The 17,328-nt window shown below is 41.3% G+C and overlaps 1 protein-coding gene across 2 annotated transcripts in view; it reads right to left on the reverse strand.

Annotated features, from left to right (window-relative positions):
• CEP120 (centrosomal protein 120) overlaps positions 1–9,429 on the reverse strand; it is a 40,768-nt gene extending 31,339 nt beyond the window's left edge. Inside the window, exons 1-4 of one of the 2 annotated variants that reach the window (XM_044446563.1) lie at positions 9,169–9,428; positions 6,943–7,099; positions 6,350–6,464; positions 98–239 (exon numbers count right to left, since the gene is read on the reverse strand). In XM_044446563.1, the coding sequence (XP_044302498.1) occupies positions 98–239; positions 6,350–6,464; positions 6,943–7,099; positions 9,169–9,217 (463 nt within the window). In that variant the 5' untranslated portion in view covers positions 9,218–9,428. Of the gene's footprint in view, positions 1–97; positions 240–6,349; positions 6,465–6,942; positions 7,100–9,168 lie in introns of both variants that reach the window. The other variant, XM_044446564.1, reaches the window with a different exon arrangement.
• Positions 9,430–17,328: the final 7,899 nt, after the last annotated feature.

Below are 17,328 nucleotides of genomic sequence, written 5' to 3' on the forward strand. Positions count from 1 at the left end.
ACCACTACACCACACTGGCTGTCTCAGTATTATCTATGATACTGCAGAAGTAACATGGATTTGCCACACATGGTTAGCGAAATGTTATGATACTCACCTGTTACATCTCTGGGTGGTGCTTCCTTTGCTTTAAACCCATCCACACATGCCTTGGTATCAGTTTCTAACATCAGACTTAGATGTAGTTCAGGCTTAAATTTTGTGTATCTATTGCTGAGTAAAGGATACCATTTTGGTGGCTGCAGGATTTAAAAGTAGTAGGGGAAAAGAATTTAACATGGTAAATGGTCATCATGTAAGATGCAGCCACTGTGGCAAGAGATTTTAAGACATCTTAAAATTAATTCTTTGACTAACTAGTAGTAGTGGTTCTACCACCATTATTCTAATAAAGTGGCCTCAGATATAGATCTGAGGCTATATTACATATAGTCAAGTTTCTCTTTCATTTCCCCAAACCACAAAGTATTTAAAATAATACCAAAAACTGCTCAAGGCTTTAGCTGTAATCCAAAGAGTCATGAAAGCAAATACAATACTCCATTTGCTTATTGGCTCAATAAACAGTGGCAGACAAATCTACACTGAACTTGGTCCATAGTAAAATGGAGTGGGAATAGAAGGCTCCAAGAGCACATTAACAAGTGCACACTCTACTACATTTATGTATCTCTTCAGCAGGGCTGGAAATGTTCTCATCTATCTATTCCTGCAAATCCATGATCAGATCATCTCTCACCTCACTGAAGGGCTTAACCCTTCCATTAAAAACAAAACTTGAGAAAGTTTGTCATCATCATTATTACACAAAACACATTTACTTTTATTAAACATGTTCTAAATATTTGTTAAGTTGTTCCTCTGTATTTAGTGTTCCTGCATTAATAATCATGAGATACTATAATAAGCAGATAATCATCTTAATGGGCAGGCCACTTATTCAAATTGTCTATTAATTTATACAGTGATAGGAATCCAGTTACACAGTTGCTTTTGTCTTATTTCATATTCTGCACCAAGATTACATGGCAACAGCTACACACAACAGCATGAATGCTCTGAGTTCATGAATATACAGATACAAAGGGTGCACAAACACAATTAGAGCCCCCAAATGTCAAATCATTTGTTACGGGATTTTTCTGCAATTAAGGACCGAACATCCAGAACATAATTTCTGTCATTTTGTTTGTTGTATTTCATATGGTGTTGGTACAATTAGCCAGGAAATCTACAGTGCTAATGCAGAGTAGTTTGGCTGCCTAAGTTTTCTTGTTCTTCAGTTCATGCTCAAGTGCTATCCAGGGTGCACAACATTTATATAAGCATGTATCACTATCAGTATATCACTATATAAGCATATACAGGAATACCTCAGTTCACGAACGCTTCTGTTCGCAAACGATTAGGTTAGCGAACAGAAAGTTTGGCAAAATTTTGCTTCTGTTTGCAAACTCTGTCATGGGTGACAAAAACTATCATGGCCATCTTCCCCACACGAACATGAACACAGCCATCTTCCCCACACAAACACAATCGTGGCCATCTTCTCCGCACTGTGAACACGTGTCAGAGTGTGTTTGAGCGGGGAAGATGGCTGTGTTCGTGTTCACACATACACGGCCATCTTCACCGCTCTGACACATGGTTGTGGCTTCCTCTAGTTGAGATCGCAGTCCCAGACTCTCCCCTCAAACAATAACCTCCTCTTCACCCACCTTCCTGTCCGCCACGCGAGAAGTCGCCTCAAGCAAGGTTAGTGTTCTCCCTCTTCATACTGTACTGTACTGTAATTTGTTCCATATTTTTGTGGTTTAAAAATAAGTACATATGGTTCAGAACTGATTAACCTTAATTTACATTGAACCCTATTGGGAATTTTGATTCAGTTCATGACCAATTCGGTTTGCGACCAGAATTGTGCAACGAATTAAGTTCATGAACCGAGGTACCACTGTATATATAAGCATATATTACTATATAAGCATATATCACTATCAGTATGTAATCCTACATATCTGCTCAGAAGTAAATATCACTGATTTCAACAGGACTTCCTCAAGAAAAGGACACAAAGAATTGCAACTTTATTGCCTCATGGATCCTAAGACTGGGAAAAGACTGGTCTTCTTGAATTATCCCTCCATTTTTAAAAAAAAAATTTGGTCTACACTGCATATAGGACAAGTTCTCACAGACATTTAAACTGCCTCCTAAAAATCCCCATGAAGATCTATGAAAGTGTGAAAAAACAAAGGTTCATCAGCTGACTAAAAAGTGCAAGCCAAGGAGGGGCATATTTAAGAACAATAATAGCTGTATTCTTTCTTTATTTAAAACATTTCTATCTTACCTATACCAGAACAGGTCTCAAGATGGCTCACAACACTTGCAACAGCACAGTTAAAATACAATGTAAAAACTATGATAAAATTCCCACCTTAAAAAAGTCATCAAACCTTAAAATATTGAGTGAATAAGTAGGTTGTGGTCTGAAGCCATAAGCACCAGGTCCACCTTTCCGGGCACCAGGTGCCAAAGCGAGGGCACTACTGCAGAAAAGGCCCTTGTCCAGGTAGCCCCTCTTCTAACCCCCTTCAAAGAGGCTTCCTAAAGAAAGACCTAAGTGGAAGATCTTAAGATTTAGGCAGGTATATATGGAAGGAGACGCTCTTTCAGATATCCAGGTCCTAAACTGTTTAGGGCTTTGTACATCAGTTAATGCCTTAAATTGGGCATGGACTTCAATTGGGCGCCAGTGCAGATGGTACAGGACCAGTGTTGTATGGTCACACCTGCTGGTCCCAGTCAATAGCCTGGCTGCTCTGTTTTGTACCAACTGAAGTATCCGGACTTCAAGGTTAGCCCCATGTACACCATGTTAAAATAGTCCAACTGGGAAGTTGTCAGAGAACGAGTTACTGTTTCTACACTCTGCTCACCCAGGTAAGAGCATAGTTCATGGACCAGTCGAAGCTGATGGAAGGCGCTCCTCACCATAGCAGTCACCAGGGATTCCAGAGATAACTCTGGGTTGAGGAACATTCCAAAACTATGAACCTTGTGCTTTAGGGGAAGTACAACTCTGTCCAAAATAGGGCAGACATCTGTGGAGCTGAGCCACCAACCAACAGAACTTCCATCTTATTTGGATTAAGTCTCAATGTATTGGCCCTCATCCTGACTATCACACTGGCTAGACACTGATTAAGAATAGTCATTGACTCACCTAGCTTAAAGGTAAAGAGGTAGAGGTGGTTGTCATCAGCATGCTGGTGACACTTCAACCCAAACCTCAAGATGACCCCCCCCCCGTGGTTTCATGTAGATGATAAATAGCATGTGGGGTAAAATGGAACCCTGCAGAAATCGGTGAAGAGCCATAATTCCCCCATACCACCTTCTGCAATCAGCAGGCCAAGTAGAAGTGCAACCACTGCAAAGCAGTGTCTCCAACCCCCAACTTGGCCAGCCTATCCAGAAGGATATTAAATCTGCTGAGAGGTCCAAAAGAACCAACAGGGATACACTGCCCCTGTCCCTTTCCCAGAATGTATCTAGGATGACATGTATCCCAGGTTAATTACAAGAATTAAGCATAATATAACATCTAGGAAATCTAGAAGTTCATAATCAAGCTAAAGTTTATATCTAAATCTATACTATCTTATCTTGATACCTTATATCACCTGATCTAACACAGACCACACCAAAATAATGGATGAATTTCAGTTGTTGTGACCTGATGATGTGGACAAGGTGTTGGACAAGTACGTCCTACCACTTGCTTACTAGACCCATGCCCATCTTGGCTACTCAAGAAAGCCATGGACGGGATTGTGACCTGGATCCTGGAGGTGGTCAACGCCTCTTTAAGAGACGGCCGGGTACCTGCCCCTTTAAAGGAGGCGGTAGTCCAGCCAGTCCTAAAGAAGGCATCCCTGGATCCAGAGGTGGCCACCAATTATAGACTGGTGGCCAACATCCCGTTCCTGGACAAGGTGCTAGAGTGGGTGGTAGCGGGACAACTCCAAGCACTCTTGGATGAAACTGATTATCTGGACCCATTTCAGTCCGGCTTCAGACCCGGATATGGCACTGAATCTGCCTTGGTCACCCTGTACGATGACCTGTGCAGGGAGAGAGACAGGGGGAGTGCGTCCCTGTTAGTTCTCCTGGACCTCTCAGCGGCTTTCGATACCATCGACCATGGTATCCTTCTGAATAGGCTAGCGGGATTGGGAGTTGGAGGCACCACATGGCGGTGGTTCCACTCCTATCTCAATGACCGATTTCAGAAGGTGGTGCTGGGGGACTATGGCTCTGTGCCATGGCAATTATGCCATGGAGTTCCGCAGGGGTCCATTTTGTCCCCTTTGTTTTTTAACATCTACATGAAACCGCTGGGAGAGGTCATCAGGAGGTGTGGGCTGCGGAATCAGCAGTACGCTGATGATACCCAGCTCTACCTCTCATTTTCCACCAACCCAGGTGAGGCAGTGGCTGTGCTGAACCGGTGCCTGGCCGAGGTAATGGGCTGGATGAGGGCCAATAAACTGAAGCTCAAACCAGACAAGACGGAGGTCCTGTTGGTGGGCGGATCGGACCTCGGGATGGGGGACTTTGGCTTTGTCCTAAATGGGGTTGCACTCCCTCTGAGGGACAGGGTTTGCAGCTTAGGAGTGCTCCTCGACCCTGAGCTGTCTTTGGAAGCTCAGGTGATGGCGGTGGTGAGGAATGCTTTCCTTCAGCTTCGGCTGATACATCAGCTGCATCCCTTCCTAGAGCATGACTGCCTGGCGACAGTGACACACGCGCTGGTAACTTCCCAATTAGATTTCTGTAACGCGCTCTACGTGGGGCTACCCTTGAAGATGGTCCGGATACTTCAGTTGGTGCAGAATAGAGCTGCCAGGTTGCTGACGGAGAACTGGGGTTATATGAGAACAACGCCCAGTCCCCGTCAGCTCCACTGGCTCCCGATTGAAGTCCGGGCCCAATTCAAGGTGTTGGTTATGACCTATAAAGCCCTAAACGGCTTGGGACCTGGTTATCTAAAGGAACGCTTACACCCATATATGCCCTCCCGCCCCTTGAGGTCAGCAGCAGATGTCCTCCTCCGGGAACCCTCTGTGAATGAGATTAGGAGGGTGAGCACCCGGAGGAGGGCTTTCTCTGCAGTGGCGCCCCATTTATGGAATGCGCTCCCCAGAGAGGTCCGCCTGGCGCCGTCGTTATTTGTTTTTCGGCACCAGGCTAAGACCTTTTTATTTAAAATTTATTTTAACTGTTAATTATTTATTAACTAGGGTGTTTTTTTTTTTTTAGCCGAGAATGCACTGGGGGGGGTGTTATTTATTGTATTATTTATTGTATAATTTTAGTATTTATGTGTTGTGAGCCACCCCGAGGCTTTGTTGCGATGGGGCGGCAATGTTTTAAATAAATAAATAAAATAGAATTTTAAAAAAGCACTGAACAGTTAGACAAGAGATATGACATTTGAAGCGGAAGCCTTGTCACAGTATAATTCATATAATTTATAACAATTATAACCCAGTTTTGGTAATCTGATTTTGCACCTATTTAACAACTTACACCAAACACAACTCTCATTTAAGTTGGAGCAATATTTAGAAGATTTTGCTATTCATTTCCTAGCACAGAAAAACTTTAGGCAAGAAACAGCAACGTTTCATGTATGCCAGTGTTATCTCATTGAATTCTAGCAGTTTAGATACCTAAAGCCTAGTTTTCATTGAACTAAAATTGTGTCTGGGCTTTATTACTTCATAACTGCCATCTGGAACTCACAGGATTACGCAGTATATATAGATAGTGCTGAGGTAGTAAAGCTGCTGGTGTGGCGACCTGGAAGATCCCAGTTCCAGTCCCACCTAGCCATGAAGCCCACTAGGTGACTTTGGACCAATCACAAACTCTCAGCCAACCTACCACACAAGCTTGTTGTAGTAAATGAAACTACCTAGGCCACCTTAGGTTCCTCATAAGAGGAAAAAAGGTGGGATATAAATATAATGTAATATTAAAAGGCTTCTTCCTCCACGAAGTTTCTACTACCAGAAAACTATGCACTATGGAAGAAGGTGTTAGCTTAACTCCATCTCTCCAACATGGCAGGGATTTTCCTTCCCCTGTGAAGGGCCATTTAGTTATTTGGAGCATTTGCATTCTGAAATGGTGAAGTCCATACACAGATTTAATTCAGTGAGAAATCAGGTCTAGAACCTGACATTCAGAAAACAATTTCATTCAAAATTATTTAATCTAGGAAACAATAGGGATCACACATGATTATGGCAAGGATAAGCGGAGGATAAAATAATACCTGCTTCTTCTCTTGAGCAGTTCTTAAATCAAGCACAATGTAACCTACAGTCTCTTTGGCTGCAGATAAAGCATCCAGAGCAAAACATTGCAACTTAATGGGTGTACGCTGTAATCTGCAAGAAAATAAAAATGCATTGAAATAAGAATCAAGGTTTATAGATACGCATACCAGTTTTAGGCTTCCCAGAGGTATAAGCTTCATTTTATAGTTTTTTGTTTTAAAAAAATAACAAACATTTGTCAAGGAAAGGATTAATAAAAGCATTTTAACCTTCATTATATATTCTTAAAATCATTTTCTCATAAGAATTAAGAAACTGTAATCATAAAAAAGTCTAATTGGCTTGATAATTACATATTAAGATGAAACCCATTTGTTGAAATTAGAAGTTATGTGGCAAAAGTTGCTCTTTTCAGTGACAACCTGAACTATCTTACATAATGGTATACAAAACTGGAGTTGAAAATTGGTGCCTGTGAGGCTTTTCTAATACAGTCTTGGGACAACTTAATTATAATTATTAGGGAAACTCTACATACATGATGCAAGCGAACATAATCAACCAATTCAGAACATTTTGCAAGAGTAACCTGTGTTGGTGAAGTGCTTTCCTGTCAAGTTCCCAAGCTAATTCTGTGGCAAATTCAGGTTGATCAGTATGTTCTACAGGGTCTGTAGCTAAATTTTCACCATCAAACTTTGCTTCTACCACAAGTGTATGCTTTGGACGTTTGGGAAAATAACGCCCTGGAAATAGACAAAAACAAACATGTTTGATCAGAAAGTTTCTACATGAAACAGTTGAGAGTCACACATTAAGACATGATGCAAACTCCTTACAAGCTCCTATGCACAAAATAAAATCTCACTCAAATATTCAAAAGCCCTTTTGTAACTACCTATATAAGTGCATTTTCAGTTAGCTCTGGATTTAAAAAAAAAAACACTTTCATAAAAGGAAAGTGGGGAATAGATTTTTAAGGAATTCTCTCTCTCTCTCTCTCTCTCTCTCTCTAAATATATATATATATATATATATATATATATATAATTTCAAATGTGTCTAAGACAGCCAGGGCAACAGAGTGATCAAGCAAGAACCTCAAAGAGCTAGTGATGAGGTTATAACCACACACATTTATCTTCAAGTTATCAGCAGCTTGGTGTAACATGATCAGAGATTCAGATTTTCTGATTGCCAGCATGCTGTCAGAGATAACTACCCAACCCACCTGGAGGAGGAAAACATGAACAAAAGGGCAGGCTTAGAATAACCTATCCCATGGGTCACTTATTGAGACCACTAACATGCACTGGAAGTATGGCTGCCTATGATCTTACAGGGGCTAATGGTAGAAGTGTCAGAGTGGACAGTATTATATTGTTTGGCACTTTAACCGTTTCTATATTTTATTATTTTCACAGATTAAAATAAATAAAATTTGGCTAACAATATGCCACAGTTTGCAGTAAATAAGTATGGCTGAAGCAGAATGCATAAGATATTGTACAATATTTTATCATCATTATCATAATCACTAACCTTATTAGTGATACCACCCAATAGCTAAAGCTCTCTGGGCAGTGTACAACAATCTGTTTTAAAAACAGAAATAAATTACTAGAAATAAATGTTTAAGTCAACCAACCAATTAAAAAAACCTTTAACGTAATCTTCTAACAACCTTTTGAAAAATGTGCATGAAAGAGTCAGTGACTGCAAATAGTGCAATATGCAATTAACAATTTACAGCTGGTTAGGGTGGGTTTGTTTTCAAGAATAGTAACCCTACCTCCAAGGCATCACAGTTCCACACAACTTAAGAAGGGTTCCTGTCATACAAGAACTGCAGCTAAATACTGGCTTTGTGGATGTATGAGCATAACAACACCATGCCATTCTCTCATGCATTTACACCAGTAAAAGTTCAGTGTGCCACAACAAATATTACTCTAAGAATACAGGAAACCTCTGTCACACTACATCAGTGTTAAACTATTGAAGCAGGAACACTGAGTTAAAGTATTTACAACTGCTGATATCGCTGATTTCAGTGTCAGTTATTAATCCTATCCTACTGTTTACCTAATCCATCAGCGATAAATAATCAGTTTTTTCTCACTTATCTTGTTTACAATACCCCCTCCTTCAGCACTGAATTTTCTGTTTTTAGCTCCTTGGGCCGGAGCCCTGAACTCTGCCAGTGAAATGAGAGGTTTGGGGGCTCAAGGCGGCAAAGAAACTACAGCCTTCGATTTGGAAACATTAGCAGTCCATTCAAGTGCCTGAAACCTGAAAAGTAATGGGAGGGATGCCAATAATTACTCTCTACTGAGTATATAATACATAAAATACATAAACTTGGGATACTTTCTTCCTTATGAACACATACTCCAGGGATGCGTTGAGCTATCTCTGCAGCCAGTGTGTAGTTGGTACAAAAACATAACACACGACCTTCCAGTAGATACAATGGCACATATAGTCTTCAGCTATCGCAGGCGTTTCGTATAATTGAGGGATTCCTCCACATTTCCAAAGATTGCCCTACCGTTTCATTATTACCACACAGCAGCAGCAACCACTGCTGCCACCACCACCATCATTACAAACGACCAACAGACACTACATCCTCTGCACAGTAGATATTCGGGCACGCTACATGGTCCGGCTCAACTGGGAACGAAGCCCGCCCCACAATTTATTTGGAAGGTATTCACCCATGGGGGTGGGCGATGCAATAGGGCTTTCACCACTTCCTCTTCTCATACACACATACACGCACCCTGCTGGAGGGCTCTGCCCTGTGCGTTACCTTCCAGGATAGAAACCACAATCAGGAGCTGGTCAGACTTCGTGCCCATTTTCCAGCCAGGCCACTTTTCAGTTAAAGGGCAGCTGGGCTCCCTGCTCTGGAGGACGGCACAACACGCAACGTCCGAAAGCAAGGGAGGCTACGAGTCCGCGAACGGTCCCAGCATCCAAGCCTGAGGGCGGCGCCCTCCTCTCGGTCCCGCCGGCCAAGGGCTCTTTCGCGCCTCGATTCGCTTCCAGCCCAGCGCCGCTTAGCAACCAGGAGGCGTAAGGCGGGAGCAGGAAGGGTCACAGAGACTGGGGCCGCCGAGGAAAGAACGGTGTTTCTGAACAAACTTTTCACTTCCGGGTCTTTAAGGCGGCCTCTTTGTTCTCGGAGGTTCGAGAGGTCAACAGTGACGTAACTGATTCATAGCGCCGCCCATAGGCGTGGCGGAAAGAAAGCTTTTGCAGCGGTACACGAGGGCGGGCGCTGAAATGCAGAAGCGAGAGAAAACAAAACTACTTGTCGGGACAACAGAAGGCGACTCCGCACAGGGAGGGATAAGTTACAATATGAACAGCTGTTGGAGTCATCGGTTACACGCCCACGACTGATCTTGTTCCCCGTTTACCTGAGAGGATTTGAAAACTAGCAACAACACACATACAAACAAGCTGAAAAAGACTTTGAAAATAAATTTGATTGTTTGAAAGATGAAGCAGTAGTTATTTGAGAAGATGACGTCCTACCGTATCATTTAAAGACTTTTTTCGCTGTCGTACATAAATGTATTTATTTAGAGCCGTTTTAAACCATCTGCTAGCCAATTTTTTCTGGGCATACAGTTTAAACATTTTATAAAAGCAGTAAAGAATAAACCGTTACAAAAGAGGTAGCAGAATAGAGTGCTAAATGCACTCAAACTTTTAGATATATGCCTATTATATTACTAGCAACTTAACATGGTGGAGATCTCTTCCTGTTTTCCCCTTTCCATTACAATTGCTCAGGAATCTGTCTATTCTTTTTTGCACACACAGTGTTTCTCTGCCTTAGTTCCTCACTTCTAACACTATCTGTATGCTGAAGACACCTAGCCTACCTCTTTATTCCGAAAGTTTCCCTTCCATCAGTCCCACTTTTCAAACTGCCTATCTGATACTACCATGTGTCTGTGTTAAGTCTCGTCTCAAATTCAGCATTTGACCAAGACTGATTTCCTCAGCCTTCCACTCCTCACAACCTCGCCATGTCTAGTGACAATGTTCCTATCCAGTACATTGAAACACAGACATGAAGCCTTGGCACTTCCTTCTTCCACTTTGCTTCCCATGTTAAGCAGGCTTTTCTGTATACAAAACTGAGTATAAATGGCTCTTCTCCTCTGCCATTGTTCACTTTCCATCCAACTCCTGCACTGATAATTTCCATTGCACTTCACTGTCCATTGCTACTGTTTAGATTTCTCAGCATTATCCAGAACTCACTACACCCTTGCTTCTGTTGCAGAGGACCTTCAGATGGGCTTGCTCCTTTGTTTTTATAAAGCATGTGCTAGGGATTTATTGAACATTATCCTGACACCTTGACAAAGCTGTTAGTAACAATACGCCTCTGGACTCATGTGGAGGTATAGGAACCATTAGTTAAAGGGAATGTTTCCCTGCCATGGGGTAGCACCAGCAAATGGCTCTTTCTTCATCATAACGCCATTGACCACCATATGCCAGCTAAGCTATAGTAGTAACTTTGAAGTGGCCAGCCCTGGTGGGGAAAAATGATCCAATCTGCAGCATTTACCAGTTCAGTGAGGCCAAACATTAATCCAACTAATCCAAGCATGATTTAAGCATTCTTGACTATCACTTTTCTTGTGAATGTTGGGGATACACTGCTACGAATATTACTGGATGTAAAAGCAAGCAAGGAGTAAGGAACCTCCCTGAACCTTCTATGTAGTATTCAGAACCTAATCTTTGTTACCTTTCTTTGGCACATCCCTAGTACATCCTCTGAGCTTTCATGTACTTTAAAATCTGTGTGAAACTCTATAATGGGCTGTAAATTGGAGCAATCATGGTTAATTCTATCTGGATATCCCTTGTTCTGGCATGTCTCAGTTCCAAAAATAAACCCAATCAAAACAATCCCACATCTTTTGCCTTGACTGGCAAGGGAGAGCCTTCCCATTAGTGCACCTACATATCCACTCCACCTAATCCCACTTACGTGGTCCGTGAACACCAGAATCTAGATGTGAAGTCTGGACAGAGCAATGCAAAATGTTCTCCCCTTCATTCTCATGTACTTCAGGGCAGGTAGCCATGTGCCCTACTTTAAAGAGGACATTATAATCTGAAGGGTTGTCAGAGGACAGTACTATGTTTAGTCTATGTCCTGTTTATGATAAATAAATCCTAAAGACAAAGAGTAGAGATTTTCAAGTTGCCCTGAGCAGCTGGATCACAGACTGAGCAAAGCACACGAGTCACCTGGTCATAGTCTTCCCCACTATGGTGAAATGTATTTTTACTTAAATTACATTCATCATTGCCATAATAATTATTATTATGTAACAATAATCTCATTACTTTTTCTATAGCTATAAATTAGCATATGCAACTTTTATGAAAATCAAGCTTTCTCCTCCTCCTCCTCCTCCTCAGTGATGCATGCCCTTTTTTCTTTCTTCTATTTTTCAACTTCAGTTCATTTCAGGAAAAACCTTTCATTTATTGGTTTATATGCTTTTGTTTGCTTTTTAAATTTTACTGTAAAGCCATAGAATTGGATATATTTTTGAGCCAATCAGAAGGTTTATATGTCTTTGACTTCTGTGAGTGGCTACATGTCAGAAATGGCCAAAATCTATCCAAACCTCCTCCTCACATTTATACCACACCTTTCTTCCCCTTGCAAAGAACCCAGGGTGGCTTACAAGGATCACCCCTTCTCCACTTAATCCTCACAATAACAACACAATAACTTTAACAGTTAGACTGAGAGGCAGTGACTCATCCAAAGTCACTCAATGAGCTTCATGGCTGAGTGGGGACCAGAACCCAGATCTCCACGTCCCAGTACAACACTAACCACTAAACAATTGCTAATACTGCTTTCATCTTCTCCATCTCACATTTCCTCTGTTTTCCCCACTCAGTTGGGTAGCCACCACTCATCTGTGAGAATTCCTGTGTTATCACCTTCAGTTCTGGCAGATATGTAACTGGTGAAGTTTTCCTATCACATGCGGAAATGCTAACCTGGTAGGTTTGCAATTTGTAGGTTTGCAATGATGCTGGGACAGGAAGTGTGTCCATATAGCAGCTTGTTGCAGATAATTATTACTGCCTTATTACTGGGGAAAGAATGGAGAAAGGGGAACAGCATGTGTAAAGGTTGGCCAGATGATAAATTGCTTGTTTTTTTTTGTTTTTTTTGTTCAACAGCCATAACCATTTTGGCAGCACTGGGAGGCAACGGCTCAACTGAATGAACAAACAAACTCTCTGGAAGTTTCCTAAAAGCTCACATATGTGCCACACATCCCACTGTGTAGAACGTATTTTGCCTATTGCCTCTCATCCCATTTTTTCTGGCATCCCCAACTGCAACAGAGGCCAACTTAAAGTGGTACCAACCCACACACCCGCTTGTCTATACGCATGTGCTTGTGAGGGAGAGGAGTGACAATTTTGTATCTCCGGTCCATTGTATTCCTGTATTCCTTTCTATGTACTTTCTTGAAGCCATAGCGTGGTCATCCCAACTAAAAGGCCTTTTCAATATTTTACTATAGTTCTGCCCTTGCTCTTAGCATTCCTGGTTTTTATACCCACCCTAGCTTCTCCTACCCCAATTTGTGTTAATGGTGAAAAGGAAGGGGCAAATTTAATTTGCCATCCATCTACTGATACCCAGCTCAAAAGTCTTTCTCATGCAATTAAAGGCTACAGTTCTGAAATTATCTAACTGATAATACACCCATTAAAATCAGTACAGTTATTGTTACATAGTGGAGCCAGGATTCAAATATATATTTTCTGAATTTTCAATCATTCTCATTTCAAGCCCTTGAAAAATATCAGTTCTGCACACTTAAGTAATATTGGGACAACTGCCCACTGGTTTAAGGTAATGAATATTTCAAACATATAAATAATAGATAGTAACAGTAGTGCTACTTAGCCAAGAATATTTGTATGGTGCCATTTGATTGCCAACACAAATCATCCTGATTTTTCAGGAAACAGAACAGCAAGATTATTTTAATTTTTATTTTGGGCTCTAATAAGTCCAGAGGGAGTGATAAAGAGCCCAGTGAATTCATAGTAAACATTTTACTTCCCTTGGTGACAGTTAATTTTGCCATAGTCCCCTGACATGCACATGTGTGTATGCACGCACGCACACACACACACAATGCTCCGTGAGGAAGAACACTTGAATTCCTAATTGGCATTCCATACGAGTGAATGAACAATTGCTAATGACAACTGAGCAACAGAAGGTGACAGACATAGGATCATAGTCCTGAGTGAAACTTTGAAGTGACTATTCCATAGAGTCAAAAAGAGCTATTACTAGAAGACCTGCCAAAGAATTTATTGAAAAATGGAAAGCTTATTATGGGCATTTTAACTAATATTTGAGAAAACTGAATTCATAAAAAATTATTAGAGATTTGTATTTCATGCTAAAGTTAAGACATTATTTACAGTTGTTTTGATAAATTAGATCACTCTGTTGCCAAACCTTAATTGAGAATTGACTGATTTAACTGTAGCTAGAGGAGATAGAAATTTTTGCTTTCTCATGAACTGGTTAAATGTTGAAATTATATGCTATATATTTCTGTAATATCACTTTATTTTATTTAAAACATTATATGCTGTCCTTCACTATCGTGTCTCAGAACAGCTTACAAGATTAAAACCAATAATCATAAAAACAATCAATAAAACAGTACAATAAAATTAGCAAACACTTTGTATCTGTTACAATGCTATTACAATGACAGGTGCAAAGAAATAGAAGGGAACAACAAAGAGGAAAATTAGAAGATTCAAGAAACCAAAGGGAAATTAAAATCTAGATTAGGAATGCTGAAACATAGACAGGGAAACACTATCTTACCAGGAAAAAAGTAAAGGGAAGTTTGAAACAATATGAAGAAGACCTGTTTAGAAGAGATAACAAGCTGACAGGCTCCTTCAAAGAGGGCTTCTATGAGGAAGAGCCTGCAGGGTTAGAAGGCAGCATGAAAGCTGCTGTTGGAAGGACTAAGCACCAGAGCAGATAGAGTACCAACAGAATTGTTCCATGGTGCAAAGAATGGATTGGTCCAAATCCTAACAAGAATATGCCAACAACTATGGTGGGAGATGGCCTACAGACTGGAAATGTTCAATATATATCCATTCCCCAGAAAGGATATGCAAATGTGTGTAGCGACAAAAGAACCATTCCACTAATTTCCCATGCAAGCAAAGTGCTGCAGCAAAGAATATTACTGTATATAGAGTAAGAAATACCTGCCATGCAAGCTGGCTTCCAAAAAGGAACAGGCACTTCAGATCATGACTCAAATATATGTTGGCTACTGGAGTGCGTCCAAGAATTTCAGAAGATCAGTCTATGTTTTCTAGACTACAGCAAAGCTCTTGACTCTGTGGATCTAGAGAAGCAATGGATGGTCCTGAAAGATATGGGTATGCTTCAGCATTTGGTCATCCTAACGTATATCATGATGTGTATTCTGGACTAGAAGCTAGTGTTAGGACAAAATATGGATGAAACAGAATAGTTTCCCAGGGACACACTCATCAGTGTATTTATCTCCCAATCTGTATTCAGTACTTATCATTAGGAAAGCTGGATTAGGATCAGAGGAAGAAGTCAAAATTGGTGGAAAACACGTCAGTGATGTAAGATATGCAGATGATATCATATTATTGTCAGAATGCAGCAATAAATGGAATTGCTTCTCATGAAAGTGAAAGAAGAAAGTGCACCAGCAGGACTGTGCCTGATTACTAAGAAACAAAAATTGCAACTGCAGAAGAATTGCACAACTTTACTGTCAACAGTGAAGAAATTGGAACTGTGGAAAAATTTGCATACCTTGGCTCATTCATCAGTTCAAAGTCAAGACTGGGACTGGGAAAAGCAGCAATGAAGGAACTAGAAAAGAACAAGTGTAAGGCCATTTCAAGGGAGACCAAGGCCAAGATCATCCACACTATTGCATTCTTGATTACTATGTATGGGTGCAATATCTGGACACTGAAGAAAGCTGAGAGGAAGAAAATTGATGTGGTCAAAACACAGTTCTGGAGGAGAGCTTAATAAATACCCTGGACTGTCAGAAAGATGAACAGATGGGTTCTGGATCAAACCAATCTAGAATGCTCCCTGGAAGCAAAAATGACCAAACAGAAGCAGTAATACTTTGGGCACATCATAAGAAGACAAGATTCACTGGAGGACAATCATGTGAGGGACCAAACGGGAGATAGTGTGACTCTATAAAGGAAGCCAAAGCTTTGAATTTACAAGAAATGAGCAAAGCTGTCAAGAGCAAAACATTTTGAAGGACGTTCATTCATACAGTTGTCCTAAGTTGGAGATGACTAGATGGCCACCAGCAACAAACAAGTGGATGAACTGAAAGGAAATAATTGTAGCAAGACTTTTAAAATATGCAATTTTCAGGAAAAATATTTCTAAAGAATACTGGTACAATTTAAAAAATCAAGTCATGCAAAAGTTTGATCACGTTAAATATGAAAGTAAATAGAACAGTTCAAGAGCTTTTGTACCGCAGACTATGAACAGGTATGCCCATTTCTCATTTGCTTGTTAAAGACACTGCTCTAAAGCTGTACTGCTGCTCTCCACAGAATATTTACCAATATTTTGTTGGCATTAATTACATTTCTTGGGTGAAGCCATTGGAGAAAAAAGGCAATGAAAAGCATATGTGATCCAACCACAGATTGTTCTAGGGTGCCTAGAACAATCCTTTGGAATGGCAGGCACTCTATGCTCTGTGGTTTGGCCTCTAAGCTTGTGCATGAGGCCATGTTCAGGAGTGTCATGGTAGTGTGAGTGACTGGCTGCTTGCAGACTGTTCTCTTTATTTGGCTGCAGTGGCAAAGTACAAAGTCTATTCAGGACCTCACAGAGGGTTGGCAAAGGCTCTGGATAAGATAATGCTGTTAGCCGTCCAGAGACATAAGTAATTGGATGGCATACAAATTTTATAAATAAATAAATAAAGGCCATTGCAATTATTTATCGCATAATGGTAGTAGTGTGGTTGATTTTAACTTTGTTTCATGTAGCATACTTTCTAAGATGAAATTCTACAGGGTCAGATTAAATTCTAGGGGATCAGACTGTTGCTGAGGCTGATGGCAATGCCAGGGCTGCCCACTGCTCACCTGTTGGTCATGCCAGGACTGCTGTTGTTGCCAGGACTCACTGTGCTGCCACCCACCTACGTCTCAATGCTTCAAGAGACGTGCTTCAAGAGACACGCTTGACTCCCTTGTCTGCTGGTGGCAGAAGCCACGGGGACAGGAAGCTCACTGAGAGGCTTAGCAACATCTGTGCCTGGGCCTGGAGGCAGAGCCAGCTCTGGCGAGGGCATCTTCTGCACACCCATTCAGCACCAGCTCAGGGCTGTGTGTTTGTGTTTCTTTTGGGGTGGGGGTCCCATGGTGCTTAATTCATGATTTTATTTGTTTAGTCCATAGCACCAATCTTGTTACCGTTGCTTTTACTGTTCTTAATGTAAGTATTTTAATATAGTTTTTGGGACCCTGGGGAGCAATGGGGCACCCTATGAGTGTGGTCTGGGGTAGAGGGAGCTATGGTGTTGGGGGAGTAACAGGCCAACAGAGGAGAGGAAGGGTTAGATATTTCGCTGCTGTTTCCTCCTCTGGTTTGGAGAATTCCAGGTAGCTGTATCAGGCTGCCCTCAGGCTTGGTGCTGCTGCTGCTGAACACCAGGTTAGCTCAAAACAAATTTTCCCTCATCCATGATCTTATTGTGGATGAGGATGCCAATCTGGCCTGTATAACAGAAACCTAGGTGGGGAAGACAGAAGATGTTATTCTCTCCCAGTTGCTCCCACCTGGGTATTAGGTGCAGCATCATCCTCATCCTGTAAT

This window comes from Varanus komodoensis, unplaced genomic scaffold (genome assembly GCF_004798865.1).
Source record: "Varanus komodoensis strain SLA01 unplaced genomic scaffold, ASM479886v1 scaffold5, whole genome shotgun sequence".
Taxonomy (NCBI): domain Eukaryota; kingdom Metazoa; phylum Chordata; class Lepidosauria; order Squamata; family Varanidae; genus Varanus; species Varanus komodoensis.